Source organism: Sturnira hondurensis, unplaced genomic scaffold (genome assembly GCF_014824575.4).
Source record: "Sturnira hondurensis isolate 20B ecotype Veracruz unplaced genomic scaffold, ASM1482457v3 Scaffold0016284, whole genome shotgun sequence".
NCBI classification, from domain to species: domain Eukaryota; kingdom Metazoa; phylum Chordata; class Mammalia; order Chiroptera; family Phyllostomidae; genus Sturnira; species Sturnira hondurensis.
In genome coordinates this window covers 7,149,824-7,163,081 of record NW_028088915.1, presented here as the reverse complement: position 1 = coordinate 7,163,081, position 13,258 = coordinate 7,149,824, and the positions used below count along the sequence as shown (strand labels likewise).

The 13,258-nt window shown below is 40.5% G+C and overlaps 1 protein-coding gene and 1 long non-coding RNA gene across 2 annotated transcripts in view; one reads left to right on the top strand and one right to left on the bottom strand.

The window, feature by feature from the left end:
• Window positions 1-11,495, top strand: part of DHTKD1 (dehydrogenase E1 and transketolase domain containing 1) — a 44,893-nt gene extending 33,398 nt beyond the window's left edge. Inside the window, exons 11-17 of the mRNA XM_037066004.1 lie at window positions 1,077-1,227; window positions 2,368-2,474; window positions 3,296-3,460; window positions 5,800-5,882; window positions 6,227-6,396; window positions 10,412-10,497; window positions 11,307-11,495. Coding sequence (XP_036921899.1) covers window positions 1,077-1,227; window positions 2,368-2,474; window positions 3,296-3,460; window positions 5,800-5,882; window positions 6,227-6,396; window positions 10,412-10,497; window positions 11,307-11,408 — 864 coding nt within the window. The 3' untranslated portion in view covers window positions 11,409-11,495. The remainder of the gene's footprint in view (window positions 1-1,076; window positions 1,228-2,367; window positions 2,475-3,295; window positions 3,461-5,799; window positions 5,883-6,226; window positions 6,397-10,411; window positions 10,498-11,306) is intronic.
• On the bottom strand, window positions 4,723-5,002 carry LOC119000851 (uncharacterized). The gene is made up of 2 exons (XR_005069420.1): window positions 4,843-5,002; window positions 4,723-4,806 (listed from the first exon to the last, which is right to left on the bottom strand). It is a non-coding gene; the product is annotated as an uncharacterized LOC119000851 (long non-coding RNA).
• Window positions 11,496-13,258: the final 1,763 nt, after the last annotated feature.

Sequence of the window (13,258 nt, the reverse complement as noted above, 5' to 3'; positions counted from 1 at the left end):
CCTTACCACTATTTAATTTCAGAACATTTTTATCACTCCCCAAAAGAAACCCCATACCTTAGCAGGCACTCCTCCTTCCTTCCTCTGCCTACCCCCTGGCAACCATTAATCTACTTTCTGTCTCTATGGATTTGCCTGTTGTGGACTTTTCATGTGAGTAGAATCATACATCATGTGGCTTTTTGTGACTGACTTCTTTCACTTGGCAACATGTTTTCAAGGTTCATCCCTGTTGTACCATGTATCAATATTTTATTCTTTTTATTACCAGATAATGTTTTATAGATATATACCTTACAAATAATATTTTAAGGAAATTTTTGAAAGAAGCACACGATTGTAAAAAATGTGGATGTATAATTCATGAGGAACTTTTTCTCATTCTGAAACACTTGAGACATCAAGTTGGAAACTTCCAGTTGCCAAAGTTTGAGGGACTAGATGTGTATTCCCTACAAAGGAGGACATTCTCCTACACCACCACAATGTCACCAGCCAGGTCAAGAAATTAACATTGCAACCTGACTGCCATCTGGTCCCCAAACCCGTTCAGAATCATGTTGCATTTGATTGTCATGTCTCCTCAGCCTCTTCAGAGATGTAACTTTATATTCTGCTTTTTTTATCTTGACATTTCATGATGGTCTGTTAATCTGTTGAGCAAATAGGATATTATGGATTCTAACCTAAAGTAAATCTTTTTTGGGTATGTTTCCCCCTTTGTTTTGTAAGGGTTTCCCCCCCCCCCAAAAAAAAAAGCTTATATGACACAGTTTTACTTTCAACGCCAAAGGTGGGTCATCTGAGAAGTTCATTTTGCTTATCCTTGAAGAGAATCTTCAATGCCTGTATTCCAACCTCTTCCATGTCTTCCTCTTTTTGTCCCAACTTTCCCACGTGCATCAATCATAGAGGGCTTTTTCCCAAAGCCAAGTGGAGATGACTTAAAATAAAGCTGCTCTCGCTGCCCCTCCTCCCTCTTGAAAGGTTTGTGTAAACATGGGGCTTTTACTTTTACTGATTCAGTCACCACTTCCCCGGCATGACAGTGTCTCTATTCTCTTCCTTTGCACCAGGTCAGCAACAGCCCGCTGTCAGAAGAGGCTGTCCTGGGATTTGAATATGGGATGAGCATTGAGAGCCCGAACTTACTGCCCCTCTGGGAGGCTCAGTTTGGCGATTTCTTCAATGGTGCCCAGATCATCTTCGACACATTCATCTCCGGAGGTAGGTTTTTGCATATGGGTGTGTAGTGGACACATGGCATCAGCTTCATGGGGACAAATTAATGAAAAGGGGCTGTAGCCGCTTATGAGACTCCTTGTACCACAGACCCTGGGCAGAGTTGAGGGGTTGCCTTGTCATCCAATGGGGTATGGAAGCTTGTGGAGTTACATAAGCTGCCGGAGAGCTGGATACTGTGTGGGGAACAACTGTGCAGGGAGCACCTTCCCATCTGCAGGGGAATGTGTTTGGCTGGAGGGAGCAGGACTGCACCTTCCAGTTCCTAAGTAGTTTGACTTTGGGGTCCGCTCTTGGCTTTGTTGAGTAGCTGTGACATGAATCACAAGCTGGCGATGGTGACAGAGCAAGGATTTGCGGTCAGAGTGAATGGCAGCCTTGAAAATCTGCTTTCAGTCTCAATCCAGGGACACTCAAGTATTTGAATATTGGAAGTTGTGTATCTTTATTATTTTTACAATCATTTATAAAAGCAGTAGCTGCTTACTGTAAAAAATTCAAAGTATATAAAGTACAAGTGTGAGTCTCCCCCACTCTCACCCCGGTTTGGAGGGTAACCACCCTTGGATTTTGAGTATGTGTATGGATCTTCCCCTTGGTTGAGTTTCTCTGTAACTAGGTAATTGTAAGAAACATGCCAATCAATGTCACCCCAATAAACGTAATTCAAAATAAAAACAATGAAAAAGAAACATGTCTTGAGGAGACTGGACTTTGACTTGTCCAGAGACTCTTCCAAAATGCCTGTATCCTCAGCTTGAGGACAGTGGCTTGTGTCGTCAGGGGTGCTTGAGGAAAAGCAGGAGCTGCCCAGTCTTGGTGAGAGTTGTGCTGGAAGCGGAGGCAGCATGGCCGTGCTGTCCTGGGAGCCAGACATTCACCACTGAGTTTGTCTTCTACTTGCGTAACCCCAGGACATGTGTCGATCTAGGGTTTCAGCGGGTAGGATGGCTGTATTTTCTCCCAAGTATGGTGTAACTATGCTAGACAGTACATGTAAGGAAAACGGGTTTAGGGAGTCTGGCAGCAAACTAACATTTGTTCACTACCCACATCAGATCAGACCTCTCTTGTTCCTGCTTCATAGAGGTCTCCCTCTGTGAAGGTCTCCCTCTGCTTTTCCAGGAGAGGCCAAGTGGCTCCTCCAGAGTGGCATTGTGATTCTCCTACCCCATGGGTACGACGGGGCTGGACCCGACCACTCCTCTTGCCGCATAGAGCGTTTCTTGCAGGTATGGCCAATGCTTTTTGGATTCCCAGGATGTTTTTCTGCTTCTGAGGTGCTTTGAACTAGAGCTGCCTCCTGCAGATACTTAGTGTGTACCTTATATTGTCAGACATTGTACTATTTGAATGAAATAGATTTAATGCTTCAAAAGTGGCAAGCCTGGCAGCCCCATTGCCTCCACTGAGCACTAAAGGGTTTCCTGATCTAGATTTTGCCTTTGTTTTTCCCCAGGGTTGCCTCCACACACCCTCTCTCCAAATTGGAGGGGACTAGCAAGAATTGTCAGGATTTAGTCAAATCACTTGCTTTACTTTCTATTGCTTCTGGAGTGGGGTTAGTAACCATGCCTCAGCTTTCTGTCCCCACCAGGATCTTCTAAGATTTAATTCCTTGCCTTCAACTTTTTAATCTTATTAGCTGCTTTTGCTTTTGTTTTATCTTTAAAACAAACAATTCAAACTATAATCGTGTTTATTTCATTAAGAGGATGAGATTCTAACAGTACATGCTTCCGCAATCTCACCATCTTAACCCCACATAATCAGAATCTGTGTGTTTTTAGGAGACCCCCTCCAGATGCTTCTTGAAATGAGCTGTTATTAGGAACAACCGTGTTAAAACACGCAGACTCAGGCAGATGGGGGGGCCATGAGACCCATCCTCTGGTTAATTCTTCATAGGCTATAAATTTACCTCCTGGTGTCTTCTACAATGGAGGGAAACTTGTCTTGTCATTGAGAGCCCTGCGGTCCCTCTGGAGAGCAGATGTCATTATGATTGCACAAGATGATCTGAACATTCTCCTTTCTTTCCTATCTCTCCCAGATGTGTGACAGCGTGGAGGAGGGGGTGGATGGGGACACCGTGAACATGTTTGTGGTGCACCCCACGACTCCCGCTCAGTACTTCCACTTGCTCAGGAGACAAATGGTCCGGAACTTCAGGAAACCCCTCATTGTTGCTTCCCCGAAGATGTTACTCAGGTTCCCTGTGAGTGGAAAAAGCTGGTTGGAAGCCTTTCTCCTCTTGTCATTTTGTTACTGCATTTTTTCCTGTTTTCTCAATCTACTTGTAGTTTTAAATTACAGAAACATTTTTATTAGTTTTAGTTGGCTTTGCTGCTCTCTTTCTCCCTCTCTCACCTTTCAAGAATGATTGGAAATACAGGTAGCTCTCAGATCCTGTAACGAAACACAGGGTAGTGGATTTAATCACACTGGTATCCTAGTGTGAGAGGAAACAATTTTATAGAAAAAGTTTAAAACTCCAATTAGTCTAAACACTGCTGTGTTGATAGTAGCAAGTTGGGAATTTAGAGTATTTTGGTGAAAACAAGTGGTGTTATTAATTGACTTTTGTTTAGGTTTTTCTGTTAAATGATTTATCATAAGTAGATTCATGTTTCAATAAGCACAGCATCATAACAATGTACCTTATTCTACACTGCTTTAAAATTATTCATTTTTAAAAAGTATACATTTTCTCTTGGTTTACCTGAACTAAGTATTAAATGCACAATCTAATTTGTAATCACAAATATGTTAGTTTTCAATTGGCTGAATTCAAGGTAATAAATACAAGTAGGCAAATATTTATCTCATCTGCTATACTTTTTTTCAGTTTTATATGAGAATCTTGATTAGGATGAACATGCAAAAACCTGTTTATTAGGATGCTACTGCTGAAGTGAAATATGGCTGTTCAGGACTATCTTTCAGTTTGCACAGAGATTTGAGACTGTAGATTTGAAACTTAAGGATTTTGAAGAAAGTTGCAAGTGATTTGCCCTGACTTGTGTGGCTCAGTGGGTTAGACATCATCCTGCAAACCGAAAGGGCGCTGGTTTGGTTCCTCCTAGTCAGGGCACATGCCTGGGTTGTGGGCCAGGTCACTGGCTGGGGGCATGCAAGAGGCAACCGATCAATGTATCTCTCCCTCTCTTTCTCCCTCCCTTCCCCTCTCTCTAAAAGTAAATAAATAAAATCTTAAAAAAAAAAGAAAGTTGCAAGTGTTTGTATTTTTAAGTGGTGCCTAGCATTTGGAGGAGAGTGAGGAGACACTCTTATGGTCAGCACTTTCATGATCCTGGAGTGAACCCCTCCTTAAATTCTGCACTCCAGGCACCTCATTGGTCTCACCCAAGTTCTGACTCTGGGAGCCAATAGCAAATGTAATGATATTAAATATCTCAATATAATGCATGTGTATTACCAAGTCTTACTTGAACTATTAGAAACTTTTTTGCTGCTTGAAACTGAGATAAAAGTTCATATTGTGGCCCTAATATTTCACTCCTTGCTTCAAATCTAAAATATAACTTATCAAATAAAAGAAGCCTTTTATATGAGACCAATAGGAGACTTATTTAAGACTTATTTGGGAGCCTTAAAAAATTTCAATAGGTATCCTATTTTCAAGTGAAAAACTACTCTTACTAGGTAGTCAAATATCTCCATTAAACATTTAAGTTCTTTTATTTTTTTTAGGTTTTATTTATTTATTTTTAGAGAGGGGGGGAAGGGCAGGAGAAAGGGAGGGAGAGAAACATCGATATGAGAGAGAAACATCCATCAGTTGCCTCTCACATTGCCCTAACTGGGGACCTGGCCCGCAACCCAGGCATGTGCTCTGACCATAAATCGAACCAGCCACCTTTTGGTTCTCAGGGCAGCACTCAATTCACTGAGCCACAATGCCCTCGGGTGAGGATAAAAAAAAAAGATAAAAGCCAGATATCCAGCTGGGACCTGACTGCAGGGAAACTAACTAAATGATAGCAAAAGGGATCAAACCCCTAACCTGACTTTTATCAGTTTTGTACTCTTAAGTTCTTTGCAATAAGCATTTATTTAGATTGAGCTGATTAATACAATTTCTTTTCCTTACAGAAATATTCACTAGCTTTGTTCTGACAATTAGGTTTCACTTACAAATTATAATAAAAAACTTAAAGAAATAGTTGCCCTACCTTAGCTGTTTTGGGTTCATAATATAAAATCTATAAAATGTTCTCTAATTCCAAAAAATTAGAGCATACTTTTTGTTAATAATTAAGTTGTATAATTAAATTGAAATTTTGATTCTTGAAATTTTATTGTGGTACCATAACTAAAGGCAATCTTATCTAACTTCAGGAAAATAGTTTATTCTTAAGTATTCAGAACAGAATTTTTTTTGGAAAGCTATTGTGTTTATTACTACATATGTTTAGTTATGGCCCTGGGCAAAAGTTTTGATACTATTTCTTGGTGAAGATCCCTTATGAGTAAAAGCATCTTCAGCTCCTTTCCACTGTTTAATAGATTTATGGCTTTTCCCTTCCTCCTTAGGCAGCTGTGTCAACTCTTCAAGAAATGGCACCAGGAACAACATTCAGACCAGTCATTGGCGATTCATCTGTGGATCCAAAAAAGTAATTTGATGCATACTTTTGTTATCATACTCGGCAGTTGAATTTTAATTGGTGGGAACTCTAGCTCAAGTTAAGAAACTCAGAGTGATCCATATCTCCTCCCTTGTAATGTAAGTCCTTTAAGTGAGTGGGGTAGGAGTTATAATATGCATGGATGAGAGAACTGGGAAGGCATATGTTGCTAAAGAAGGCTTGCCAGGGCATGGCATGCGACTGAACCCACCTGCAGAGCCTTACTGCTTCATTAGTGAAGCATTTGAATCTACGAGTTTCCCCTTTCTTCTGATGCAATTCTTACTTTAAGGTATTCTTCCCCACGCTTCTGTCCCTTTTCTGCCCAACAGTGTTAAGAGTCTAGTGTTTTGCTCTGGCAAACACTTCTATGCCCTGCTGAAGCAAAGGGAATCTTTGGAAGCCAAGAAGCAGGAGTTTGCCATTATCCGGATAGAGGAACTCTGTCCTTTCCCACTGGACTCATTGCAACAGGAGATGAGCAAATACAAACATGTGAGAGGTAAAGGCTTCTTCGACTTTTAGATATCCAAAACCTATTGGAACTGTCTCAAGTGAAAAAGACGTTATGGGAGCAGTGAGAGTTATTAGAAAATTGGACCTCATGAAATCTGGGACATGAAAATAATAGTTCTAGAGCCAGTGTCTTCATGTCATTTTTGGTATTTCTTTCAGTCTCCCTTGTCTCATATAAGACATCTAATTTCTTGAGAGTTTGGAGGGAATCACTATCATTTACAATAGATCAACTGTAATTGTAAAGACAAGACTTTCAAAAAATGGAGCTAGAATAAATGGATGTTTTTATGCACCTTATGCAGAAATTAAATGAGAATTGATCATAGACCTAAATGTAAAATGTAAAACTATGAAAGTTCTAGAAAGAAAATGGAATAAAAATCTTTGTGACCTTGGGTTAGACAAAAAGTTCTTTGATATAATACCAAATTTATGCTCCATAAAAGAAAAATTGGACTTTATCCAAATGAAAAACTGTTGCATTATGAAGGGCACTACAAAGAAAATAAAAAGACAAGCCACAAAGTGGGAGAAAATATTTGTGGATGGATATCTGACAAAGGACTATCCAGGGTGGTCAAAGGACTCTTAAAACTGAACAGTAAGAAAATATCTAATCCGCCTCTGCTGGTGTGGCTCAGTGGACTGAACACCAGCCTGCAAACCAAAGGGTCACAGGTTTGGTTTCCAGTCTAGGGTACATGCCTGTGTTTTGGGCCAAGTCCCCAGTAGGGGTCTCATGAGAGGCAACCACACATTGATGTTTCACTCCCTCCTTTTTCCCTCCCTTCCCCCCCTCTAAAAATAAATAAATAAAATCTGGGGACTTCCTGCCTAGATGGAGGTGTAGGTAGACACACTGTGCCTCCTCGCACAACCAAAATAATGACAACAAAAATTTAGAAACAAAATAACAACCATAACTGACAGCAAATTGAACTGTATGGAAGTCGCACAGACAAGGAGCTGAAATAGACACATTCATCCAGACCAGTAGGCGGGGTGGAGTCCGGCAGGAGCGGAGACGGGTCGAGGCACAAGAAGCAGTGATAGCAGGCACATGAGGCACCCCAGGTGCACAAGATGGCAGCGGGTGGCAACCAGCAGGCCCAGGGAGGTGGTGATTGTGAAGCAAGGCACTGCACACACGCAAGCCGGCTGGCTGACTGTGCGGTGGTCCCACCTTTGCCCGCAGATAACTGGGGAGCAAGACAGACCGTGCAACTCAGGGTCCCAGTGCTGGGAAATAAAGCCTCAAAACACCATTTGAAAACACCTGTGGAGGTTGATGTGCAGGGAGAGACTCCCAGCCTCTCAGGAGAGTTCGTTGGAGAGACCCACAGCTCCTAGAACATACACAATCCCACCCACCCGGGAATCAGCACCAGAAGGGCCCAGTTTGCTTGGGGGAAGTGGCAGAGGGGACTGAGGTCAGACAAAGAGGAAGCAGCATTGTTTCCTCTCAGACCCCACCCCCACATATAGTCTCAACCCAGTGACTGGGTTGCCCTGCCCTGGTGAACACCTAAGGCTCTGTCCCTCAGTAAGTAACAGGCATGACAAGACAAAAAAAAAAAAAAGGCCCAAATGGAAGAACAGATCAAAGCTCCAGAAATAATATAACTAAGCGACCAAGAGGTAGCCTGTGGAGGTAACTTCCCTTGCAAGGACCCCCAGTTGCCACAGATGAGAGTGAATATGGCCGAGACATGATGTGATCTGCTTAGGGAGGAGGGGTGGGCATTTTCCCTGCTGGGAAAAGGCCGTGGGCTGGCGGCCAGTTTCTCTGGGGAAAAGCCAGCAGTGGCCAGTTCCTCCAAGGAGAAAAAGGCCCCGAGTGCCCTCCTCCATAGCCTTTTATTGGGTTGTAATACACAGAAATACAGGGCGGCAAGGATCAAACATTTCAAAGAAATCTGAAGGCTTAGTCTGAGTCAGTGTCTGTCAGGAAGAGAGTTGCAAAAACTTTGGAAGACATACTCATTTCCTCTTGGACTCTTATCATATGAATGAAAGCACTCTTAGCAGAGCAGATTTCACAGGTTTATCAGCAAGTCTTTGTAATGCCAGATTTTCCCCCAGGATACGCTCTAGCAAGGCAAGGAGCTGTACCTCTCCCCAACAGGTATTCAGGCTTAAGGGGATTAGAGCCAGGAAGTGCTTCTCCCAGAGAACATGGGGACTCAGGCTATGTCAAAGCTGGGGGCGAGAGTGCATTGCTCCTTCTTTGCTGCAGCCCCCCCCTAGTCCTTCCATGAAGGCCTCCCAAATGATTGAGTCTGGTTTAGGTTGCCCCCCCGCTGTGAGGGGTCTTACCTGTCATTGACTTCCGACCAAGCTTTGGGGGCAGGGAGAGGAAACTGAGGCAGCATTTGCTACTAGAGACAAGCTTTGTCTCCTGCAGCTCACATTCCGAAGGTCATCCCTGGCCCTTAGCCACAAGGGATCAAGATACAATTCCTAAAACCAGGCAGAGCAGTCTACAACAGTAGCCAACCTATCAGATATACAGTTCAAAGCACTGGTGATCAGGCTGCTCACAGAATTGGTTGATTTTGGTTGCAAATTAGGTGAAAAAATGAAGGCTACACTAAGTGAAATGAAGGAAAATGCACAGGGAACCCAATAGTGATGGGAAGAAAACTGGGACTCAAATCAATGGAGTGGATCAGAAGGAAGAAAGAAACATTCAACCAAATCAGAATGAAGAAACAAAAATTCAAAGAAATGAGGAGAGGCTTAGGAACCTCCAGGACATCTTTAAACGTTCCAACATTCGAATTATAGGGGTACCGGGAGGGGAAGAGGAAGAGCAACAAGTGGAAAACTTACTTGAACAAATAATAAAGGAGAACTTCCCCAGTCTGGCAAAGGCAATAGACTTCCAGGAAGTCCAGGAAGCCCAGAGAGTCCCAAAGAAGTTGTACTCAAGGAGGAACACACCGAAGCACATCATAATTACATTACCCAAGATTAAAATGGAGAGAATCCTAGAAGCCACAAGAGATAAGGGGATAGTCACCTACAAAGGAGTTCCCATCAGACTGTCAGCGGACTTCTCAAAAGAGACCTTACAGGCAAGAAGGGGCTGGAAAGAAGTATTCCAAGTCATGAAATCCAAAGACCTACATCCAAGATTGCTCTATCCATCAAAGCTTTCATTTAGAATGGAAGGACAGATAAAGTTCTCCTCAGACAAGGTCAAGTTCAAGTAGTTCATCATCACCAAGCCCTTATTTTATAAAATGTTAAAGGGTCTTATTTAAGAAAAAGAAGATAAAAAACATGTATAGTGAAATAACAGCAAACTCACAATTACTAACAACTATACCTAAAAAAAAACAGAAACAAACTAAGCCAACAGCTAGAACAGGAACAGAACCACAGAAATGGAGATCACATGGAGAGATAGCAACAGGCGAATGGGAGGAGGAGAGAGGGGGAAAAGATACAGAGAATGAGTAGCGTAGATGGCAGGTAGAAAATAGGGGGAGGGCAAGAGTAGTACGGGAAATGTAGAAGCTAAAGAACTTAAGACACATGGGCATGAACTAAAGTGGGGGAATGTGGTGGGGAGGGGGTGTGCAGGGCGGAGGGTAATGAAGGGTGGAAATGGGACAATTGTAATAGCTAATCAATAAAATATATTAAAAAAATCTTAAGAAAGATTTTCACACACACACACACACACATATATATATGTGTATATATATATATATATATATATATATATATATATATATGAAAATATATAACTCAATGTTTTAAAGAACTGAACAGGCACTTCACCACAGAACCAAATGGCAAATAAGTAAATATATGAAAAGATGCTTAACATAATTTTGATGGTGGATACATTACTATGCATTTGTTAAAAAAAAGAAAAAGACAAACAAAAATATGCCATATTGGAAAAATGTGTATGTATATACATAGTGTGTATGTTTATGTTGTATATGTTCACTTGAGGTACTGAGATGAATTTTCTTCTTTTATAGATTTTATTTGGAGTCAGGAGGAACCTCAGAACATGGGTCCATGGTGTTTTGTTTCTCCAAGATTTGAAAAGCAACTGGCCTGTAAGGTACTATCTCTGCCTCTCTTGTAATATTTTGATATTTTGTTTTTCATAGAGTGCCAACAAATGGTTTTGTTTTCTATTATCAATCCAGTTCTTTTAAGGATAAACTAAAATATAAAGTCTAGTTTTAGGCTATTTTTTCAAAATAAAATGCTGGGTGTTTATCAAGCTGTGTGTACATACCAGTACCATGTAAAACAAAAAGTGACTATACTTAGAAAAGTAAAAGTCCTTACTTGTGGGTGACTTTCCCACTAGTCTACCCAGCATTCTTGTCCTTCAAGATCAATATCCAAGCCACTGGGGAGTACAAGCAGGCTTGTTTTACAATATGGGAGTAGAGACACCCAATGATGTTTGTTCCAGGCCCATCCACACAGTTGGGATCCCCCGAAGGCCAAATTCTTGTTGATTATGCTGTAGGAAGGGAAAAGGAATGAGAAAGGCAATTATGCCTCTGTTTTATCTTTCTATTCCGCTTTGATTAGGACTCTGTTCACTCATTTGGTACTAGCTGGCTAGGCCCAAATCATTTTTACATATATATAACTCTAATTTAGGAAACTCTACAGCTCAAACCAACTAATAGTTACTGAAAAATTGAACATATTCAAGAATTTATATTTCCTTATTTTGCCTGGAATTTAGTTGGTTTTTAGTTGTGACAATCTATTCTATGTAAATCATTGTATTTCCAAAAAGGTGATGTGTGTTAAAGAAGCTAAGAAAAATATGTCCATTTCCTTGGAAAAACTAAGCAGAGCTCTGGTAGGGTCACAATGTCATTCTATTTCTTTTCTGCCCAATGACAGCTCCGCCTTGTGAGCCGACCCCCTTTGCCAGTGCCCGCTGTAGGGATTGGCACAATTCACCTGCAGCAGCATGAAGATGTCCTCACCAAGACATTTGCGTGATGACGTGCTTGGAGGAAATACTGCTTCCTGTTAAGAACACTGCCATAAAAAGAAAGGCCTGCTTTCCTCTTTCCTTTTTCCATTAGCTAAAGAATGGAAAACATAAAAAATGGAAAACATAAAAAACCTGTCTTCCTCTAAGATTTTGGGACTGCTGAGGACCATTTCATTGGAATATGTGGAATAACCAAGGGAATCAGTACATAAATCCAACAAGTAACTTTTATCCTTAAATGTTGAATCATGTTACAATTTAGATCTGAGTGGGTTATAGAGCTAGGTTGTAGTACAGATTTTTCAGTCTTCACTCTTTCTCATTAACTCTGTATGTCTAGGGAAGTTCTCTAGCCTGACTTCATAGCTACGTATGGATTACCTCAACATTACTTCTTGATTTGTTTGATGGATGTCACTTTCATTAATTTTCTCCTCCTTTATTCAAAGCTGGATATTTTCATTTATGTCATTTTTGGTGCTGTTTTCCAGCCACTATGAAAAATATTTCACCAAACACTGTAGCAAAACTATGTTATTCCTAATTTGTGTTTTTCAAGATTGTTGTTTTACTCATTACCCTTAAATCTCTAGTGTAATCTTTTAGCATAGTATTATTAAGTTAAGGAGTTTGGGCTACAGTGAAATTGATTTGTGGTCTACTTTGCCACATTATCTTTCTTTCCAAAATTATTCTTGTGGTAATATTTTCATATTTTTAATTGACTTTGGGTGTATGACATGGGGATTTCAGCCCCTGGTTAATCAGTCTTGTTTGTAAAAATCCCTGCTGCAGTGTGGTGTTTATTTGTGGTGTTGAAGGAGCATTTTAACTTTGAGGGAACTTCCCAATGCCAGGTACTTGGGGATTTCCAGGCATCACCAACCCACTCCCTTATTCCGAAAGTAAATGGTACTGGAAAACAGCAGCCAACTGTGCAGCTTTACGTGACTTGGTGCTGCAAGAGGCTCGACCATCGGCCATTCTTGTGCTGTGACACTGTTTTTCTCAGAAACGGTGGGGGAAGTACTGGGGCACTGGAATGCCTTCTTCGCTTTTACTGGCAACTGGTAATGTCTTTCAGAATCAATGTATAAATTGTTCTGGTCACAGCAGTAGATTCAGGATTCGCATCCTAAATGTGTGTATTAGTGCATTGATTTAACATTTCTGTAGTATTCATATCTCTTATTCCTGTACACCTTAATGCTTCTTTTCTGCGCCAAGTCCTACAAATCATTTAACTAGGTGCCAATCATGTAAATCACTAAAATTACAAAGGTCTATTTAATATGAATGATCATCAAAGCTCTATATCCAAGTAGGAAAAAATAGAAGTACAATGTCGTTTTATTTGAGATGTTTTGGTTTCTTGAGTTAAACAAATTTTTTAAGTGTAAGCTCAAAATAAGAGGGAAAAGTAGATTTTTTTCAGTTTAGTGTAGCTCTCTCCAAATTTCTAACTTTATACCTCACAAGTCTATTTATGGTTTCCTGTTACATCTTCAACATGAGCCATGAGCTGTGCACCTCAGCTTTCATACTTTCAGTCACTATGGCAGCATGGGTCAGCACTTAGAATCCTTTGCAGGAAGAGACCATTTGAAAAATTCCAAATCAAATATTCCCATGATAAAATATGGGATTGCAAATTTAATAAGGTAAATATTTTACTTTATTCCTGAAAAAATTTGATAATGTGATATTTATAACCCATTTATATTTATCTGTGCTAAATTTCATATTCAATGATGAATAAAGCTCAATTGGGTATTCAGTTTATAGAAATGTTAAGAACCATGAAAAAATTTTAATTTTGTTTAAAATGATACATTATTCTTTGTAAAAATAAAAT